This window comes from Myxocyprinus asiaticus, chromosome 43, assembly GCF_019703515.2.
Source record: "Myxocyprinus asiaticus isolate MX2 ecotype Aquarium Trade chromosome 43, UBuf_Myxa_2, whole genome shotgun sequence".
In the NCBI taxonomy this organism is placed as follows: Eukaryota; Metazoa; Chordata; class Actinopteri; order Cypriniformes; family Catostomidae; genus Myxocyprinus; species Myxocyprinus asiaticus.
In genome coordinates, this window is record NC_059386.1 from 30,154,212 (window position 1) to 30,175,681 (window position 21,470).

At 43.2% G+C, this 21,470-nt stretch overlaps 2 protein-coding genes and 1 pseudogene across 2 annotated transcripts; all 3 read left to right on the plus strand.

Moving 5' to 3' along the window:
* The first annotated feature begins 1,661 nt into the window (after positions 1-1,661).
* On the plus strand, positions 1,662-2,681 carry LOC127433576 (trace amine-associated receptor 13c-like; annotated as a pseudogene).
* Positions 2,682-4,019: 1,338 nt separating this feature from the next.
* LOC127433432 (trace amine-associated receptor 13c-like) lies at positions 4,020-5,039 on the plus strand. The gene has a single exon (XM_051685341.1). It carries the CDS (start codon positions 4,020-4,022, stop codon positions 5,037-5,039), a length of 1,020 nt encoding a protein of 339 aa, XP_051541301.1.
* Positions 5,040-14,525: 9,486 nt separating this feature from the next.
* Positions 14,526-15,539, plus strand: LOC127433443 (trace amine-associated receptor 13c-like). The gene has a single exon (XM_051685353.1). The coding sequence runs from the start codon at positions 14,574-14,576 to the stop codon at positions 15,537-15,539; it is 966 nt and encodes a 321-aa protein (XP_051541313.1). The 5' UTR covers positions 14,526-14,573.
* Positions 15,540-21,470: the final 5,931 nt, after the last annotated feature.

Consider the following 21,470-nt stretch of genomic DNA (forward strand, 5'->3'; position numbering starts at 1 on the left):
GTTGCGCGAGTGCCCACTACTGATGGAACTTGTGCAGTGGGTTTAACTGGAACACCCTATACCCGTGATCAACAAACAGATAGTTTAAGGTAGCTACAAGTATTCTGCAGTTAAATCTCAATATAACTTTTCTAAACTGCTTAATTGACCTAACTTCACTTTCATTATACATTAGAGTTGTGTGTGTGTGGGGGGTGGGGGGGGGTGATGAAGCACGATATGCTGTCACATCACAGTCGAGTTGCATTGTGGGATATGGAGCTGCCTGAAGTGTACATCAGAATAGGCTCACTCCCTTGGTCAAAATCAAGGGATTGAGGGTCTGTCAGTAGAAACTTCCATTGCTCACTGAAGGAAGTGGAAAGGACTTCCAAAATTGCGGTGGGGATTCCCCTGAGGGAAGTGCTTAGGGGAGTTAGTGAGTGGATGTTAAAAGTGAAGTGGAATGCAGCCCCAGAAATGTTTTGTTGACTTGTTGTTGGGCTCCATCCTATGACATTTCTTATTCGATCTGTTCCACGCACATGCACACTCTTCAAAAACCTGTTAGAACGCCGCTTATGTGTTTACATGGCAACATAAGCAGCAGCATTCTCTGTGAGAAACCTAGGTGTGTTAAACTGCTTTCTCTTAATCCCTTAACGGGCGTAAGGAAATCGCCGTTCTCATTTACATGACATTTCATAATGCCGCTTTCTAAAAAAAAAAAAAAAAAAAAAACCTGGAATAACCTGCTTTCTTAAGTGCTTGTAAAAGTTGTCAATGAAAAAGTAGATTTTGCATTCATTTTTTGGGGGAAAACCTGGAGAAGCCTGTGTCTGTCAGCTGGAATTATACTGTATACATTTGAATATTATAGATCTGCTTTGGGTGTCTGTTGGCTTTAGATATTGTTTACACCATCATTTTGTTGTTGTTATCTTTGAAACATAGTGTACATCAAAACCTTGGCTAATGAACACATTTTAGCCAAACGTGGCTTCACCTCAACAATCTGAGTTATGAAATATTTTCTTACGATTACTTGATTAATCGTCATAAGAATCGTCAGATTACTGGATAACAAAAATCATTGATAGTGATAGCCCTAGTTACAGCCACACAGCAATGTCAAAAGGCTTTTATTGCCCCCTGCTTGAAATCATGAGCACCTTGTGCATGCAGCAGCAAATAGAGGACACAGGTGCTTTGATAATGTAATCTTGAAGTAGAGATTCGTTCACATGACTTCACAACAAATATCTGCATACGTGATGCCACATATACACTCCATTAAAATCCATGAAAAATAAAGACCATCTGTATATGTGGTAGATGAAGGCCAGAGGTCATAAGGTCAGGTCACAGCTACCTCAACAACAATGCAATGTTGACATAATTACTGAAACTAAAAGGAACATTAATAAATTAATGTTGAGGTAACTGAGTATTACTGTACATGAGATCCCAATAACAGAACAATCCAGAGATTAACTTTACAACATGTCAATGACAGTAAGACTATTCTCTGTACTTTTTCAAAAGTGGCACAAGGAAGGAGGGAAATACCTTTTCAAAGGAAATGAAGGAAATAAAATATGTTTTGATAACATTTACATGTTTACATTAGTATTATGCAGCATCGGAGTGGGTGTTACCTGGGTGGGCCAAATACTATATAAATGAGAATACAAGCATAAGAGCAGAAAAATCTTCTAACAGGAGGAAACTTATTCATGGCCTATAACACAGAGGATCATGAGACTCAGTACTGCTTTCCTGCCTTTAACTCATCATGCAAAAAGGGAAAACGCTCCACACATGAATACAATATCATGTATGTGTTTTTTTCATTGCTGTCTGCATGGATTGTGTTTCTGAATCTGCTGGTGATCATCTCCATCTCTCACTTCAAGAAGCTCCACTCTCCAACCAACCTGCTCATTCTCTCTCTGGCTGTGGCCGACCTGCTTGTTGGACTTATTGTGATACCCATAGAGGCCATCAGGCTGATTGAGACATGTTGGTACTTTAGAGACACTCCCTGTAGACTGTTTTTAACAATAATGGGGCTGCTCTTTTCAGCATCTCTTGGTAATTTAGTTTTAATTGCTGTTGATCGTTATGTGGCTGTGTGTCAACCTTTACTGTACCCACAGAAAATAACCATGACTAGAACCTTAATTATTGTTTTTCTTTGCTGGTTTTGCTCTTCAGCTTATAACACTGCAGCTGTTATAAGTGTCTCACACATAAATTATTCATGCTATGGAGAATGTTCAATTATCATTACTTTTCCCTGGAGAATCACTGATATATTCATGTCTTTCTTGTTTCCATGCACAATAATCATAACTTTGTATTTGAGGATATTCTATGTTGCACAACTGCAAGTGAAAGTTATAAACTCTCTGGTGAAAGCTGGAAAATGTGTAACTGAAGGTTCAGTCAGGAGGAAATCTGAGAGCAAGGCTGCTCTAACATTAGGAATTATTGTGACAGTTTATCTGTTTTGCTGGATTCCATACTATATTTTGTCTCAAACAGAATACACAGAAATTGCTTCCACTACAGCCTATATTCTATTATGGATTTCGTATATTAATTCAGGTCTGAATCCTCTTATCTATGCTTTATTTTACCCTTGGTTTAAAATTTCAGTTAAACATATTCTAACTCTTAGAATATTTCAGCCATTTTAATATTCTGTTCAGGTTAACAGTGCACTGTACATCATAGTGAGCTTTGAGTGATATTTAAAAATTACAAAGTTAAATTTTTAATGCATTAGTGAATAATCTCTATTTATTTGCTTTGAAATTCAGCATATTTTCCAAGGATGTACCAAGGAAAATATACAGTATCTGCACTTCCAAACATTTTGAAAAAAAAAAATGTTTGTGTGTTTATTTATTTATTTAAATATCTGTCTTATCTGTACATCTGTTGAAGTTTATTGTACTGTTGGATTTAATTTGAAATATGAATTCATTTTATTTTCATGAATGGTTAATTATGTAATCAAGATGTGCTTGTACATCTATGTATTTACGTGTTTGTGTTTGTTTGTTTCACAGTTATAATGGTGGCCATGACAAATTAGACCATCTGACTTTTCTTTCTAAAAGGCCCACACTATTTATGTATATCGGTTATTAAATATTTAAAAGCAGACTAAAAAACTTTAAACTGAAGTCATGACAAATTGAATGTGATTATGTTGAGTCTGAATGAGCCATCTGCTATTGAATACTACAGTCGTGACCAAATAATGAAATAAACTACTTACTGAATTACTATGTATCAGAGTGGGAAGTAAAAGGGTTGGCCAGTCAGTTCTAAACACTGCATTAATGAAAGCAAAAAAAGGAGAGCAGAACAAATGCTAAACACAAAAATTACTAACGCAAACATTAGGGATGTGCGCAAAGACTAATTTCACTGACATTTATACGTAAAGTTAGTAACTGACTTGTTTAAAAATTCTGTAAGAGAACCTCAGACAAAACATAAAAAAATGTTTGTATATAAGATGCATTTGAAATTCTTAATCTATAATTCCAACAGCCGAATTTGATACTAAATGCAGCTAAAAGATTAGGGCATATATTTGAGACATGTTTGCCTTGCATCATGATCATGGAACATTAAATATAAAACATGACATGTTCACTGCATCAGCATTAGAAATTAAATTGAATTCTTACTGGAGCTTTCTTCTACATGATAGCTTTGTGTAACTAAATAACTGAAATTTAAGTCAACATTCTCAGAAAATGTTGCGCCAGATTCATCAATGTCATCAAACATTATTTGTCTTTACATGTCTTTTGACCAATTGCCATGCCCAGATGGAATCATCAGAGCTTATTTTATTATTATTATTATTATTATTTTGTGTAAAAAATAAATACAAATAATGGCATAAAGAAAGTAAAAGTAAATGAAATTAATATAGTCTCAATGAAAAAAAAAAAAAAAGATGTTGCCATTATGTAGCATCAGAGCGGGCAGTAGTGGGTTGAACAGTCACTGTATAAATGAAAGGTCAAGAAGGAGAACAGCACAGACTCCTAACAGGAGTAGACTTACTCATGGCCTATGAGAAAGACGATCATGAGACTCAATACTGCTTTCCTGCCATTAACTCATCATGTATCAAGGGAAAACGATCCATACATGAGTACAGTTTCATGTACTTGTTTTTTTCTTTGCTGTCAGCATGGACTATGTTTCTGAATCTGATGGTGATCATCTCCATCTCTCATTTCAAGAAGCTCCACACTCCAACCAACCTGCTTATTCTCTCTCTCGCTGTGGCTGACCTGCTTGTTGGACTTATTGTTATGCCCATTGAGGCTATCAAACTGATTGAGACATGTTGGTATTTTGGAGACACTTTCTGCAGACTGTTTTCAATCATCTTTGGGCTGTGCTTCTCAGCATCTCTCAGTAATTTAGTTTTAATTGCTGTTGATCGTTATGTGGCTGTGTGTCACCCTTTACTGTACCCACAGAAAATAACCACAGCTAGAACATTAATTATTGTACAAATCTGCTGGTTTTGCTCTTTCGTTTATATCTTTGCAATTGTTATCAGTATGTCAAACAGAAAATTTGCATGTTATGGAAACTGTAACCTTCTGATTACTTTTGCCTGGAAAATCACTGATTTGTTCATGTCTTTCTTATTTCCCTGTACCGTCATCATAACTTTATATTTGAGAATATTTTATGTTGCACAACGGCAAGTGAAAGTTATAAACTCTCTGGTAAAGGCTGGAAAATGTGTAACTGAAGGTTCTGTGAGGAGGAAATCTGAGAGCAAGGCTGCTCTAACATTAGGAATCATTGTGACAGTTTATCTGTTTTGCTGGATTCCATACTTTATTTTGACTTTAATAGAAAATACAGAAATGGCTTCCACTACAGCTTATATTCTATTGTGGATTTCATATATTAATTCAGGTCTGAATCCTCTTATCTATGCTTTATTTTACCCCTGGTTTCAAATGTCAGTTAAACATATTCTAACTCTTAGAATATTTAAGACAACATAATTTCTGTTGGACTTGACCATAATAATAATTCTAACTCATGATTTACAGGCATTGTTTTCTCAAAAATGTTTGCCACTGGGTTCATTACAAACTATTATTCATGCAAAATAAATTATAGGGAAGATAAATAGGTATACAGTATATATTCATTGATTTCTATTATTTGTAATGTATTACAATTATTATATGTAACTAAATAAAAATATCAACAGTAAAAGTAGTATCAGTTTTCTCTTATGGCAGGAGTCTTAAACCTCTACCCATTGGTGGATAAAGAGACAGAGCAGTTGTTTAATATTATTAAAAACATAAAATAAAAAAGTGTTGTGTTTTATGCCTATATTAATGTGTTTGGTACCATATTAATGTATAAATATACTTTATTATAGTATTGTTTACATTGCAAAGCCTTTAAAATACTCATTAAAAGATGTACAGCAGGGGTCTACAACCTTTTTGACATGAAGTGCCATTTTTTATTTTGCTTGTTAATCAGTGTCATGCCGCCTCCATGACAGACAGACAGACAGATAGATAGATAGATAGATAGATAGATAGATAGATAGATATATGATCTATAAAAAAAAAATGATATGTTTGTTTAGAAAATATGGTCTTTTCTGGAAATCTTTTGAAAGACTTAAAGTTTATTGTATTGTTACATTTCATTTTAAATATGAATGTTTCATTTGCATGAATTACTACTGGTTAATTAAATAAGCAATACACATCATTGGACATCTATGTATTTGTGTGTTTGTTTTACTATTTAAATTAATGCTTCAGTAAAGTATCATCTTTGAATGCTGCACAGATGTTAACAGGAACCCCAGGTGTACATTTCATAAATAAAAAACAAATTCTATTGATTAAAACAGGACGTCATAGTTTTGTGTACTTAATTTGTCAGGTGGTTCATTTTTTTTTTATTCTTTCAGTAGGAGTGAATTCACAACAGGTCAAATACCTGTTAACACTTAACACTGTGTATATAACAAAACAGCTCCTGTGGCATTTCTTTCTGAGAGGCCCACACTATTATACATTTCTGTAAGTTGGTAATAAAATACAGTGGCAAGAAAAAGTATGTGAATGGAATTACCTGCATTTATGTATAAATTTGTATTTAAATCTGGTTTGATCTTCATCTAAGTTACAATAATGAACAAACACAAACTGTTTTAACTTATAATACACAAATTCTTGTATTGTTCTTGTACATATTGAATACATCATTCAAACATTCACAGTGTAGTTTGAAAAAATTATGTGAACCCCTAGGCTAATTGAGTCAACAAAAGCTAATTAGAGTCAGGAGTTGGCAAACCTGGCATCCAATTAATGAAATGAGATTGGAGGTGTGGGTTGGAGTTACGTTGACTTATAAAAAGCACCAAACATTTTGAGTTTGCTATTCACAAGAAGCACCTGCTGAAGTGGATGATGCCTTCCAAAAAGAGATCTCAGAAGACCTATGATCAAGAATTGTTACTTTGCATATAGCTGGAAAGAGTTACAAAGTTATCTCGAAAAGCTTAGATATTCATCTGTCCACAGTTAGACAGACTGTCTATAAATGGAGACGATTTATTACTATAGTTATTCTCCCTAGAAGTGTCTGTTCAGCCAAGATGACTCAAAGGGCACACCACATAATGCTCAGTGAGGTAAAAAAAGTACTCTAGGGTGACAGCTAAAGACTTGAAGGAATCATTGGAAATGGTTAACATCTCTGTTCATGAGTCTATTTTATGGAAAACATTAAAAAGGTATGGTGTGCATGCAGGACACCACAAAGGAAGCCGTTGCTTTCCAACAAAAATATTGCAGCATTTGAATTTGCCAAAGGCCACATTGCACAATGCTACTGGGATAATGTTTTGTGGACTGATGAAACTAAGGTTGAAATATTTGGGAAGAACACGCAGCACTGCTTATGGCGTAAAAAGGGCACCGCATACCAAAATGAAAACATCATCCCAATGGTAAAGTAAGGTGGAGGAAGCATCATGATTTGGGGTTGCTTTGCTGCTTCGGGACCTGGACCACTTGCCTTCATTGGAGGAAAAATGAATTCCCAAGTGTATCAAGATATCCTACAGGATAATGTCAGTGTGGCTGTGCGATAGCTGTAGCTCAGTAGAAGCTGGGTGATGCAGCAGGACAATGACCCTAAACATTTAAGTAAATCCACTAAAGATGGCTTAAAAAAAAAAAAAAAAAAAAAAGAAACCCCACCTTTTGGAGTGGCCCAGTAAGAGCCCAGACCTTAACCCAATAGAGATGCTGTGCCAATATGGCTGAGCTGAAGCAGCTCTGTATGGAAGAATGTTCCAAAATTCCTTCTGAACGTTGTACAGGTCTATTCCGTAATGACCAGAAACACTTGGTTGAGATTATTGCTGCCAAAGGAGGATCAAACAGTTATTAATCCACTTGCTAATTCCACAGCATCGTGAATGTTTACTGTAAAGTGTTCAATAAAGACATGAAAGATTGTAATTTTTTGCGTGTTTTTGGATGAGGTTTTTATGGTTAACCTGACAACACACGGGACGAGACCGGCTCAACCCGGAGATTGTAAAACCTTGCGAAGGTGGTGGGTGTTGCCCATCCCGCTGCCCTGCAGATGTCTGCTAAAGAGGCATCATTGGTCAGAGCCCAGGAGGCCACCACACTCCTAGTAGAGTGTGCTCGTAGCCCAGGGTGTGATATGCCAAAGCGATGGCGTCAATGGCCCAGGGGGCGATCCTCTGTTTGGAGACAGCGCTCCCTTTCCGCTGTCCTCCAAAGCAGACAAAGCGCTGCTCAGAGGCCATTTTGGTCTTCCGCGTCCCATCCAAGGGCCAGACGTGGAGGTTCCAGAGGTCTGGTCGCGGGTGCAAGATGGTCCCCCATCCCTGAGAAAGAAGTCCCTTCCTGAGGGGAATTCGCTGGGGGGGGGGGGGGGTGTCGCGAGGAGTACGAGGTCCGAGAACCAAGTCTGGGTGGGCCAGTAGGGTGCTACTAGGATGACAGGCTCCTCGTCCTCCCTGACCTTGCACAGGGTCTGTGCAAGTAGGCTCACTGGGGGGAATGCATATTTGCGTAGCCCCCAGGGCCAGCTGTGTGCCAGTGCATCCGTGCCGAGGGGAGCTTCGGTCAGGGCGTACCAGAGCAGGCAGTAGGAGGATTCCCGGGAAGCGAACAGGTCTACCTGCGCTTTACCGAATCGACTCCAAATCAGCTGGACCACGTGGGGGTGGAGTCTCCACTCTCCCCTGAGTGTGACCTGCCATGACAGCACGTCCGCCACGCTGTTGAGGTCGCCCGGGATGTGAGTGGCTCGCAAAAACTTGAATCGCTGCTGACTCCAGAGGAGGAGACGGCGGGCGAGTTGCGACATGCGATGGGAGCTCAAGCCGCCTTGGCAGTTGATGTATGCTACCGTCGCCGTGCTGTCCATCCGGACCAACACGTGCTTGCCCTGGATCAGCGGCCGAAGCCTCCACAGGGCAAGCAACACTGCCAGCAACTCAAAGCAGTTGATGTGCCAACACAGTCACGGCCCCGTCCAGGAGCCGGCAAACCCTCCACTCCCCCCTCCACTCCAGAGCATGGCCGTGAGCTGCCAAACATTGCACACGGCGGCCCAGCCTGACTTGGAGGCATTTGTCGTGACGACGACTTGCCTGGAGACCTGCTCTAGGGGAACCCCTGCCCGTAGAAATGCCAGGTCTGTCCAAGGGCTGAACAAACGGCGACAGATTGGCGTAATACCCACGCGATGAGCCCCGTGGTGCCATGCCCATCTTGGCCAGTGCTGAAGCAGTCTCATATGCATCAACCCGAGCGGTGTGACCGCCGCTGAGGTTGCCATATGCCCCAGGAGCCTCTGAAATTGCTTCAGTGGGACCGCTGTTCTCCACCTGAATGATTTCAGGCAGTTTAGCACCGACTACATGTGCTTGCTTGTGAGGTGCGCCATCATCGAGACTGAGTCTAACTCCAACCCGAGAAAAGAGATACTCTGATCCGGGGAGAGCTTGCTCTTTTCCCAGTTGACCCGAAGCCCCAGCCGGCTGAGGTGCCTGAGCACCAGGTCCCTGTGCGCACATAACAAATCCCGAAAGTGAGCTAGGATTAGCCAGTCATCGAGATAGTTGAGGATGCCCACTTCCCTTAGTGGGGCAAGGGCTGCCTCTGTGACTTTTGTGAAGACGCGAGGCGACAGGGACAGACCGAAGGGGAGGACCTTGTACTGGTATGCCCGGCCCTCAAAAGCAAACCGCAGGAAGGGCCTGTGTTGAGTGTAAAACCAAGACGTGGAAGTACGTGTCCTTCAGGTCTACTGCTGCGAACCAATCTTGATGCCGAACGCTTGCTAAAATGCATTTCTGTGTCAGCATCTTGAACGGGAGTCTGTGCAAGGCCCGGTTCAGTACTCGCAGGTCCAAGATTGGCCACAACCCACCGCCTTTCTTCAGTACAAACAGGAGCTGTAGAACCCCTTCTTCATCTCGGCTGGAGGGACAGGCTCTATCGCATTCTTTCTGCAGAAGGGTCGCGATCTCCGCACGCAGGGCAGTGGTGTTCACTCCCTTCACCGTGGTGAAGCGGACGCCATTTAACCTGGGCCGACGCCTGGGGAACTGAATCGCATAGCCGAGTCGGACGGTCCGGGTCAGCCACCGCGACGGGTTGGAGAGCGCAAGCCATGCCTCCAAACTCCAGGCGAGGGGGACCAAGGGGACAATCACATCGGACGTGACCGGCGGGTGGGGCCTCGTGGTGGGGCAGAGCCTGAGGCGCCACGTTGAGGGGGCTTGAGCCCCGAACCCGTGCTGAGTCTGGGGATGTCGAAGTACTACCTGGCTCCGGATACCCACCATAGGACCGGTCAGGGAGGGGGAAGGAGGGAAGTCGTCCCCGTAGTCTGACAAAACTGCCCTGGTGTGGGTGTGTTTGTGGCACAACTGGGCGCGCCGGGGCGGGGGGCCCACCTCTGGGGCACCATGCCTGTCGTAAAGGGGCGGTGTCTGGTGTCGTGATAACGACGGCCGTGAGCACAGGGTGTGTTGGGCCTCATGTATTCAGATAGAAGACAAAGGCAGGCCTAACAGTCAAAAACATTCCTCAAGCCCCCTCCTTCTAAGTCGTAAATCTTACTGATAAAAATCGCGCCAAAATCAAACAAAGGGAGTCCAAAACAGACTACAGATCCATGAAGCCTTGCCCTCTAAAGGATCGAGCTCTCAACTCCTATTGGATGAGGCACACAACAGAACGTCCCTCAAACATGACATCATCCGGACTTCAAATAATTCTGAAAATGCTTCCAAAGTTGCTTCCGGCGACTTCGTTCACTGAATACGGACGTAGCTTTTTGCTGCTCTCCGGTGTAACCTCGTGGCATAAGGAAGTAATGTCCGACTTGAAACTGTAGCCATACAATCTCCATCTCGCTGGACGAGTTGAGATTACTCTGTGTTCAACCAAACACTCTAACGGATCCGAAGGAGACCGCCGAGCAATTCGCACCTTCATCCGTTGGCCTACAGAAGTGAAGAGATTAAAGATTTCTCTTCCATCTTCAATCAAGTCGACATTTCTGAGTTCTCCGCCAGCCCGCCGAGAATCAACAGCCGTACCGCCCTCTGAGAATCAACAGCCGTACCAGCCGCCGACAGCACGAGGAAACGGCTCTCGTCATCACACAAGCCTCAAGGAACCGGGTCAGAGTTAAAGGACGGAGGAAAACACATTCTACCTGTGTCCTCATGCGATTCAAGTAAGAGGTTACGTCTGGGCAGAGATAGAATATTATAGCGTGTTATTCTTGTGTTTCAAGGTTTTTGCTTGTACAGTTTACGGACCGCCATGTCCGCTAATTATTAATACTCAGGGTATTAATTATCACGAATTTGTTTTGCTGTATTGTAGTCCAACCAAATTGAACTGTTGTGCATTTTCGCCATCGCGGGTGAGACAGCAACTGAGTTCATCCATTAAAGAGTCAAATAACACAGGACTTTTACGAGCCCCGCTCGTAAAACCGCGTCTCTGAGTGATGAACACGGCTGCTTCATCTCCAGCTATCGCGAAATCAGCTTTCGGGCTGTCACTTAATCATCTCTCTCTCTCTCTCACTAACCACACTGACACATACACACACACTGTCACACAAACACCTTATGTGTTATGGATTATTTTTATTTCCATATCTAATCATATCACTGTTTAGTTTGTAGTTGTAAGTCGGAAGTTTATTGACTGCATTGTATTAATTATTAATTGATATTACTGCATAAATAAACTTTGTTATATTACAAAGAGAAGTGTTTTGGTTTGTTTTGCATACACCTGTGTCATGCTGACGGGATGTCAGTGCTCGGATTCAAACCTTCATTCATTGTTTTTTTATTCGAAAATCGATATTCTTCGGATGTCGATTTTCCTAAGAAAACAATCTAATATTGAGACTGTTTTAATATTCGGTTATTAGTCCCTGATTTCAGGGTGGTGCCCCGTCAATGTTAATCCTTATTAATATTCTATTGATTTTTGATAATTGATAATTATCTTTGATTGAATTAGAATGATCAATAAGCTAGTGTTAATTTTAATGTTTCATCGATGTTAACAATTGATAAGTGTTGATTTTAAAGGATTAAAAAAAAAGCTAACATTGATTCTCATCAATGTTCTATTGATTTTAATAATGAATAATTATCTTTGATAATTATTAATTATTGCTAATAACCAAACTTGCTCCTAAACGTAGCACACTACATTTACTGGAGTCCTATATAAGGTTTTAATGAGTTAGATCCAATTAATTAATTTAAATATTGATTAATAACTACAGAAATAATTATTAATTATTTCTGATAGTAACACTGATCTAAACAACCAGTAAAGCCCTACAGGTGTGTGACCCAGGAAATGAGGAAACCGCTCTTTTGTTGACAATGTGGGTACCGCAGCCCTCTGGACATGCGGCGAAATCAACAGAAAAGGAAACAAAAGATTCTCCTCCCAGCCTTCCACCAGTGGATGGAGTGGTCTGTTCACCACCTCCAGTGCAGCGGGTCTCCTCGTCCCTGGGTCGCCCGTCTCAGGGGCGCTTCGAAGCCTTCCTTGGGTTCTTGGCGGCGGGCTGTGAGACGGGGGCCGTCTGTTTCCTGCGGGTGGCTCCGCGCTGGGGCCGGGCCACAGGGGCGGGCTGCGGCGGAGCTGGTGTTGTTTCCTCAGGGGGACACCCTTGGTGACGAGCAGACAGGGTGCAGGATCTTGATCCATGCCGGGGCAGGATGTGCTGAATAGCCTCCGTCTGCTTCTTAACCGCCGAGAACTGCTGGGCAAAGTCCTCGACGTTGTCGCCAAATAGGCCAGCCTGGGAGATGGGGGCGTCAAGGAACTGTGCCTTGTTGGCCTCCTTCATCTCGACCAGGTTGAGCCAAAGGTGGTGTTCCTGGACCACGAGGGTGGACATCGCCTGCCCGAGACGCCGCGCCGTGACCTTTGTCGCCCGGAGAGCGAGGTCATTTGCCGAACGCAGCTCCTGCATCACTCAGGGTCAGAACTACCCTTGTGCAGTTCTTTTAGCGCCTTGCCTTGGTGCACTTGCAGGAGAGCCATGGCATGCAGGGCGGAGGCTGCCTGTCCAGTGGCACTGTAGGCCTTAGCCGCCATAGACGTCTTAAACCTACAGGCCCTGGACGGGAGTCTCAGGCCGTTCCACCAGGTGGCGGTGCTCTGCGGGCACAGGTGCACCGTGACCGCCTTATCCATCTGGGGAATCGCCGAGTACCCCCTGGCAGCCCCACCATCGAGGGTAGTGAGAGCAGAGGAGCTGAGAGACCGGGTCCAGGCAGCGAGAGGTGCCCGCCACGTCCTCGTAAGCTCCTCATGCACCTCCGGGAAGAAAGGGACCGGGGGCAGAGCATGGCCGTGAGCGGCGCTCTAGGCCCATGAACCAATCATCAAGCCGCGAGGGTTCAGGGGGGAGTGTAGGGTTCCACTCCAGCCTGATGCTCAAAGCCGCCCGGGCAAGCATGGCCGCCAGCTCCGCGTTAGCCTGCGACTGGGCGACTACACCCAAAGGTGGGAGCCCAGCCGAGTCCTCAGTGTCAGACTGGACAAGCCTGCTCTCCGATGCTGCGATCGACAACTCATCCTCTTCATGAGCCCCGAATGAGACCGTGAACCCTCCCTGAGACGAGCTGGCGGTCTCATCCCAGAACTTGACCGGGGCAAACGAGTGTGCTGGGGAATGGGAGGTCCGCAGGGGCATACCCGGCGAAGTGGCTCCCATTGGGTTCCCCAAATCGCCCCCAGTGCTAATCGACACGGCCTCATACCCGAAGGTAGAAGGACGGAGGTGGGGAGCCGCTGGGGTGGCTTTCCCTCTGATGAAACAAAGCCGCAACCGCAATGTTGCCATGGTCATGTTCTCGCAGTGAGGACATGACCCGTCCACAAAAGCTGTCTCCACGTGGGCAGCACCCAAACACGTAAGGCAGTGATCGTGGCCGTCAGAAGCGGAAAGGTAACGACCGCAACCAGGAAAAATACACAAACAGAAAGGCATCTTTAAAAAGACACTGCCCGTGAGTGCCAGTCTTTTAGAGGAAAATATACTCTTTCAGAGGAAGAATATACTCTTTTAGTCTGCCGAAGTGCCCAGGGATGTTCATTGCACTCCACCGGTGCAGAGGGGGAGAAGCCACTTTAATGCTTGAGATCAGGCTGAAATAAAGGCAGAGTCTATTTACTCTTAGTCTACATAGTCTGTCCAATAAATTGATAACTATTAATTGAATTACTATGCATCAGAGTGGGCATTGGATGGGTTGGACAGCCAAACCTAAACACTGCATTAATAAAACCCCGGAAAGGAGAGCAGAAAAAATGCTTAACAATAAGCTATGGTAACATACTGTACTTTTTTTTTTTTTTTTTTTTTTTTACTTATAATAATTATTTATATTATAATAAAATACCAATAATTAAACAAGAATTCTGTTGTGAATGTTTACCTTTAAAAGAGTTCACCTAAAAATCCAGTAATACATTATTAATTCTTTAAAGTTATTCCAAACCTATTCGATTTCTTCTTTGGAGCACAAAGGAGTTGTTCAGCTGGCTTCTTTTTCACCATGCATTTAAGGTAAATCGTTACTGAGGTTGTAAAGCTCTAAAAAGGACAAAAAAATCACAATAAAAATAGTTCATAGCACTTTTAAGGACTGAAATTTAAATTCCCTTGTGCCATAGTTCTAAAATCTCAAACATCATTCCAGGTTTGAATTCAGCATAAAACATGTGGTTATTATAAATTTGGTTATTATTGTTATATGTGTCTTTAAGAATTGCCTGACCCAGACTGCACATTTTTTGTTGTTGTTTTTATCTTTGAAATTAACTACATGATTAAAAAAAGATTTATCATTATGTCGATTCAGAGTGGGTGGTAGAAAGGTGGGCCAGAGACTGTAAATAAAAGGTCAAGAAATAGAGCAGAACAAACTCCTAACAGGAGGAGACTTGCTCATGGCCAATGAGACAGAGGATCATGAGACTCAATACTGCTTTCCAGCCATTAACTCATCTTGCATCAAGGGAAAACGCTCCATACATGAATACAATTGCATGTACTTGTTTTTTTCAGTGCTGTCAGCATGGACTGTGTTTCTGAATCTGCTAGTGATCATCTCCATCTCTCACTTCAAGAAGCTCCACACTCAAACCAACCTGCTCATTCTTTCTCTGGCTGTGGCTGACCTGCTTGTTGGACTTATTGTTATGCCCATTGAGGCGATCAGGCTGATTGAGAAATGTTGGTATTTGGGAGACACTTTCTGCAAACTGTTTTCAATCATTGTGGGGCTGTGCTTCTCAGCATCTCTCAGTAATTTAGTTTTAATTGCTGTTGATCGTTATGTGGCTGTATGTCACCCTTTACTGTACCCACAGAAAATAACCACAGTTAGAACCGTAATAATTGTATGTCTTTGCTGGTTTTGCTCTTTCACTTATATCGTTGCAATGGTTATCAGTATGTCAAACAGAAAATATGCATGTTATGGAGAATGTACACTCATGATTACTTTTGCCTGGAGAATCACTGATGTGGTCATTTCTTTCTTGTTTCCCTGTACCATCATCGTAACTTTATATGTGAGAATATTCTATGTTGCACATCAGCAAGTGAAAGTTATAAACTCTCTGGTAAAGTTTGGAAAATGTGTAACTGAAGGTTCTGTGAGGAGGAAATCTGAAAGCAAGGCTGCTCAAACATTAGGAATCATTGTGACAGTTTATCTGTTTTGCTGGATTCCATACTTTATTTTGTCTTTAAATGACAACACAGAAATGACCTCTATTACAGCCTATATTCTATTATGGATGTCATATATCAATTCAGGTCTGAATCCCCTCATCTATGCTTTATTTTACCCCTGGTTTAAAATGTCAGTTAAACACATCATAACGCTTAGAATATTTCGGCCAGCATAATTTTGGTTGGACTTTACCATAATAATAATAATTAAAAAAATAAAGATAAAAAAATAAATCAGGACTCATGATTTATATATTCATTAATTTATTTAATTGTTTATATAAATGTACCAAAATAAAATAAACCACAGTAAAATAGTGTCAGTTTTCTTATATGGGGTTTTAGTCATAAATCCTTCAATGTCAGACTGAAGCTCGATGAATAAAAAAGTGATGAAAGAAGCAAAAAGAAACACTCATGGACACTTGCACACAAACTGTCTTGAATACATTTAGTTTCACTATCCCAGTGCACTGTATATACTATTCAGCTCTGAAAATTATATACAGTGCATTAGTGAGTGAATAATCACTACATATTAATTCATGCGTTAATGAATAATAAAAATGTATTTGCTGTGAAATTCAGCAAATTTATAACCTATGCATATACATTGCCGATTTGTCAATCTATGAAAAAAAATTATGTGTTTCTAACATTAAGATTGTATCTGGACATCTTTTGAAAAACTTTAAGTTTATTGTACTGCTGAATTTAATTTCAAATATGAATGTTTCATTTGCATGAATTACTACTGGTTAATTAAATAAGCAAGGCACATCATTATACATCTATGTTTGTATGTTTGTTTTACACTTTTCATGAATGCTGCAGTGGTTGTATCATCTTTGCATGCTGCACAGATGTTTAGAGGACATTCAGGTCCATAACCTGAATGACTACAATTTAACTTTATAGTTTGCTGTAATTGATTACTCAGATTGTTCATTTCTGTTTGATTCTGTCAGTAGGAGTGAACGAACAAGGTCAAATGAACAAAACACACAATCAGACCAGCTGATCTTTCTCTCTGAGAGGCCCACACTGTTATACATTTATGTAAGTTGGTTGTAAAATATTTAAAAGCAGAAAAGTTTTGAAAGTTTAAACTTAAACCTTAACTGAATATGATGATGAGGGTGCTGGGGCGATTCTAGGATTAAAATTTTAGGGGGGCTCAGCCCCCAACGACAGTATAAGATGTGCACATTGAATGTATTCCACTCTGTTGCAAAGATGTTTGGTCTTTTTAAACAGTTTTTACATCATTCAAGACAGCAAGCTAATATTTATTCAGAATATTGTTTTATAATAAATATTTATAAAGTTATAAATAACCAAAACAGCTTGAAAAATACAAACAAACCAAATATTTTGTGTAACTGTCTATTTATTAGAAACAACTATTTATTATTTTATATGTCCTAATCATTCCTTTTTGTTCTCCAATTTTGTTCATCCATACAACATGAATCAATTATTTTGAAACTTTTACAGTTTCCAGTTATATCAAACACCACAAAACCTATTACTACAATAAATGTTACATTTATTAAGTGGAGTGAATAAACTCTAGATGATGTTTCTCTTTTTGTCATTAAATTTTGACTCAAGCCTCTTCAATTCATTTACCAAAAATATTCGTTCAGATTCGTTCACTGATGCATTCAGTGAAAATTTTTATAAATCACACCATAACTAGTAGGTGGCAGCAAATTAATGTCTTTTATGTGTTTTGAGTAGGGCTGCATTTTGATAATAAATTAATATTTGATTTTTTCTTCGATTATTCAATTAACCAGACATTTATTATAAAACATTTAATATTATTAATATTTTTTTTATTTTATAAAATGTTATTTCCTGTATATTATTAAAATGTGATTTTTAAAAAACAGAAATGATAAAGGGCGTAAGGATTTGGTTCGATTTACGGTACCGAATTCACAATTCTTTACTCACAAAATTTTGAACAAATCCTAAATCATGAAAAGTTAAGTTCGATTTATTATTATTATTATTATTATTACTTTTATGACACATGTAAAACAGTTAATTTCCTTTGCTTGTAAAACTTTGTTATTTTTCTGGTAAAAATCAGTTACTTTGAGTAAAATGATCCAAAGAGGGTGGCGTGGTACTAAATACCAGCCCAGCAGAGGGCAATAATGACACCAGAATAGAAATATATAATAATCTGCCCAGCTAAAAAAGACATTATTATGTTAAATACATACTCTGTGCTTATGCACTGTCATTGATTACATACATTTTAATTATTTTAAATTATTATTTTAAGTTTTAAAATAGTATTGTCACTGATTACATGTTTCTGAACTATTATTTTCAAAAATAAATGTTTAATGGCAGTGTATGCTTATCCGGTAAGTTAATGTTTTCCATAGTATAAATTTACTGGTGAAATCAAACATTACATTTGGCACTATCAGGACTATCAAATATCAGGACCCTAAGCATTATTATACATTTTATTCAGTATTATATACAGTTCCCTATCTGTCACTCACTCGACGTTGTGTCTATGTAGTGACACTAGGGGTCACTCTTGGGAGCCCGAGACACCTCTGGTCTTTGATAAAAGGCCAATGAAAATTGGCAAGTGGTATTTGTATGCCACTCCCCCGGACATATGTGTATAAAAGGAGCTGGTATGCAACCACTCATTCAGATTTTCTCTTCGGAGCTGAACGGTCTTGCTCACTGAGCTGAATACTACTGTTCATTCACCTCTGCTGGATCTGACGGCGCATTTCAGTGGCTTCTCCCCCCTCTGCACTGGTGCACTGCAGAGAATGCCCCTGGGCGCTTCGGCAGAATTAAAAGAGTATATTTCTCTAAAAGAGTATATTTCTCTAAAAGAGCGGCACACACGGAACGTCTTTTTAAAGACGCGTCTTTTTAAAGATGCTTTTCCGATTGTGTGTTATTCCTGGTTGCACTCGTTATCTCTAGCCTTCTGACGGTCACGATCACTGTCTTTCGTGTCTGGGCACTGCTCACATGGAGACAGCGTTCGTGGATGGTCATGTTCTCATTGAACTCCGCTGGCTCGTCTCACGGCGAGTTCGACCTCTTATTCGGAGCCCGCGAAAGTGATGAGCTCTCGAGCACAGCATCGGAGAGCGGGCTCGTCCAGTCAGAAGCCTCAGCTGGGCTCCTCCCTTCGGGGTCGATTGCCCAGTCACAGGCTGACGTGGAGATGATGACATGCTTTCCCGGGCAGCCGCGAGCATCGGCTAGAGTGGAACTGACAAGGTCGCGGGAGGCACTTTTTACTGCCCGGTCCCGATCTTTTCAGCTTCCCCGCCCTCACTACCCTCAATGGTGGGGCGGCCAAGGGCTATTCGGCAATCCCCCGGTGGATAAAGGTGCTCGCGGTGCACCTACGCCCGCAGAGCACCATCACCTGCCACGGGTGCCCAAAGCCCCCGTCCAAGGCCTGTAGGTTTATGTCGTCTCTGACGGCCAAGGCCTACGGTGCCACTGGACAAGCCGCCTCCGCCCTGCACGCCATGGCTCTCCTGAAAGTCCACCAAGGCGCTAAAGGAACTGCACGAAGGTAGTTCCACCCCGGAATTGATGCAGGAACTGCGCTCGGCGACCGACCTCACTCTCCGAGAGACGGAGGTCACAGCGCGGTCTCTTGGGCGGACGATGGCCACACTAGTGGTCCAGGAGCACCACCTTTGGCTCGAGATGGGTGAGGCTGTCAAGACACGATTCCTTGCTGCCCTCATTTCCCAGGCGGGCCTATTCGGCGACACCGTCGAGGACTTTGCCCAGTAGTTTTCGATGGTAGAGCAGTAGATGCTAGCCAGCATATCTACTCATTGCCAAGGGCGTCCCCCTGCGGTGACTGCACTGGCTCCACCGCAGCCCGCCCCTTCGGCCTGGCCCCAGCATGGAGCCCACCACAGGAAGCAGACGCCACCCGTCTCACAGCCGCCCAGAAAGCGTGAAAGGCTTCAAAGTGCCCTTGAGACGGGCGACCCAGGGACAACGAAACCCGCTGTTCTGGAGCTGGTAAGCAGATCTCCATCTTTTTGTTACCTTTTGCATCTAATTGCACTGCATGCCCAAGTGGCTGCAATACTCAAGAACTCAGCAAGAGCGGTTTCCTTGTTCCCTGGGTCATGTATCCGGTGTGCACGGCCGTCATCACGACCACCGTCCACCACTCTATTTGGCAGGTTTGGCGCTCCAGCAGCGGTCTCCTGCCCCTGAGCGCCCAGCTGTGGCACAAATCCGCCCCCGATGTGACAGTCTCCATGGGTCACGAGGACAGGCCTCTTCCTCCCCTGTCCCAGGCTGTTCCGGGGGTGGTCACAAGGAGCCAGGTAAGTGCTTCGATGTCCTTAGACTCAGCACAGCCACGACGTGGTGTGGCACCTCAAGCTTCGCCCCGCCGCGAGGCCCCACCTGCCGGTACGTCCGATGACATTGTCCCTTTGGTCCCCCTTGCGCGGAACTTGGACGCATGCCTTACGCTTTCCAATCCATCGCGAGAGCTGGTCCGGACCGTCCGACTCGGCTGCACGATTCACTTCGCAGGGCATCCGCCCAGGTTCAGTGGTGTCCACTTCACCTTGGTGAAGGACGAAAACACTGCTACCTTGCACAGAGATCGCTGCCCTCCTACGGAAGGGTGTGATAGAACCTGTCCCTCCAGCCGAGATGAAGAAGGGGTTTTCAACCACTACTTCATCGTACCGAAAAAAGGCGGTGGGTTGTGGCCAATCTTGGACCTGTGAGTTCTGAACTAGGCTTTATACAGACTCCCGTTCAAGATGCTGACGCAAAAACGCATTCTGGCGAGCGTCTGGCATCAAGATTGGTTCGCGGCGGTAGACCTGAAGGATGCGTACTTCCACGTCTCGATCCTTCCTCAACACAGACCCTTCCTGCGGTTTGCGTCCTAGAGTGAGGCGTATCAGTACAAAGTCCTCCCTTTTGGCCTGTCCCTGTCTCCTCGCGTCTTTATGAAGGTCGCAGAGGCTGCCCTTGCCCCATTAAGGGAGGTGGGCATTTGCGTTCTCAACTATCTTGACGACTGGCTAATCCTAGCTCATTCTCGAGACATGTTGTGCGCACACAGGGACCTGGTGCTCTCACACCTCAGCCGACTAGGGCTTCGGGTCAACTAGGAAAAGAGCAAGCTCCTCCCGGTTCAGAGCATCTCTTTTCTCGGTTTGTAGTTGGACTCAGTCTCCTTGACGGCATGCCTTACGAACGAGCGCGCCCAGTCAGTGCTGGCCTGTTTGAAGGTGTTCAAACAGAAAACAGCGGTTCCACTGAAACCTTTTCAGAGGCTTCTGGGGCATATGGCATCCTCGGCGGTGGCCACCCCGCTTGGGTTGATGCATATGAGACCACTTCAGCACTGGCTCCAGACTCGAGTCCCGAGATGGGCATGGCGCCACAGGACACGTCGCATGGTCATCATGCAGGTCTGTCACCATCTTTTCAGCCCTTGGACCGACCTCTCGTTTCTATGGGCAGGTGTTCCTCTAGAACTGGTCTCCAGGCACGTCGTGGTCACGACAGATGCCTCCAAAACAGGCTGGGGCACTGTTTTCAATGGGCATGCAGCCACTGGCCTCTGGACAGGTCCACGACTGCATTGGCACATCAACTGCCTCGAGTTGTTGGCAATTCTGCTCGCCCTGCGGAGGTTTCGGCCGTTGATCCAGGGCAAGCACTTGTTAGTTCAGACAGACAGCACGACAACGGTAGCATATGTCAACCGCCAAGGCTGTTTGCGCTCTCGTTGTTTGTCACAACTCGCCCGCCGTCTCCTCCTCTGGAGTCAGCAGCACTTCAAGTCGCTGCAAGCCACTCACATCCCGGGCAACCTCAACACTACAGCGGCTGTCATGACAGGTTACCCTCAGGGGAGAGTGGAGACTCCACCCTCAGGTGGTCCAGCTGATTTGGAGTCGATTCAACAGGCACAGGTGCACCTGTTCACCTCCCAAGAGTCCTTCCCACTGCCCGCTCTGGTACGCCCTGATCGAGGCCCCCCTTGGCACAGACGCACTGGCACACAGCTGGCCCCCTGGCATGCACAAATATGCGTTTCCCCCAGT

What these genes read in the sequence shown, in the direction of transcription:
- LOC127433432 (XM_051685341.1), top strand. Translation starts at nt 4,020, where the DNA reads ATGAAAGGTCAAGAAGGAGAACAGCACAGACTCCTAACAGGAGTAGAC.
- LOC127433443 (XM_051685353.1), top strand. Translation starts at nt 14,574, where the DNA reads ATGGCCAATGAGACAGAGGATCATGAGACTCAATACTGCTTTCCAGCC.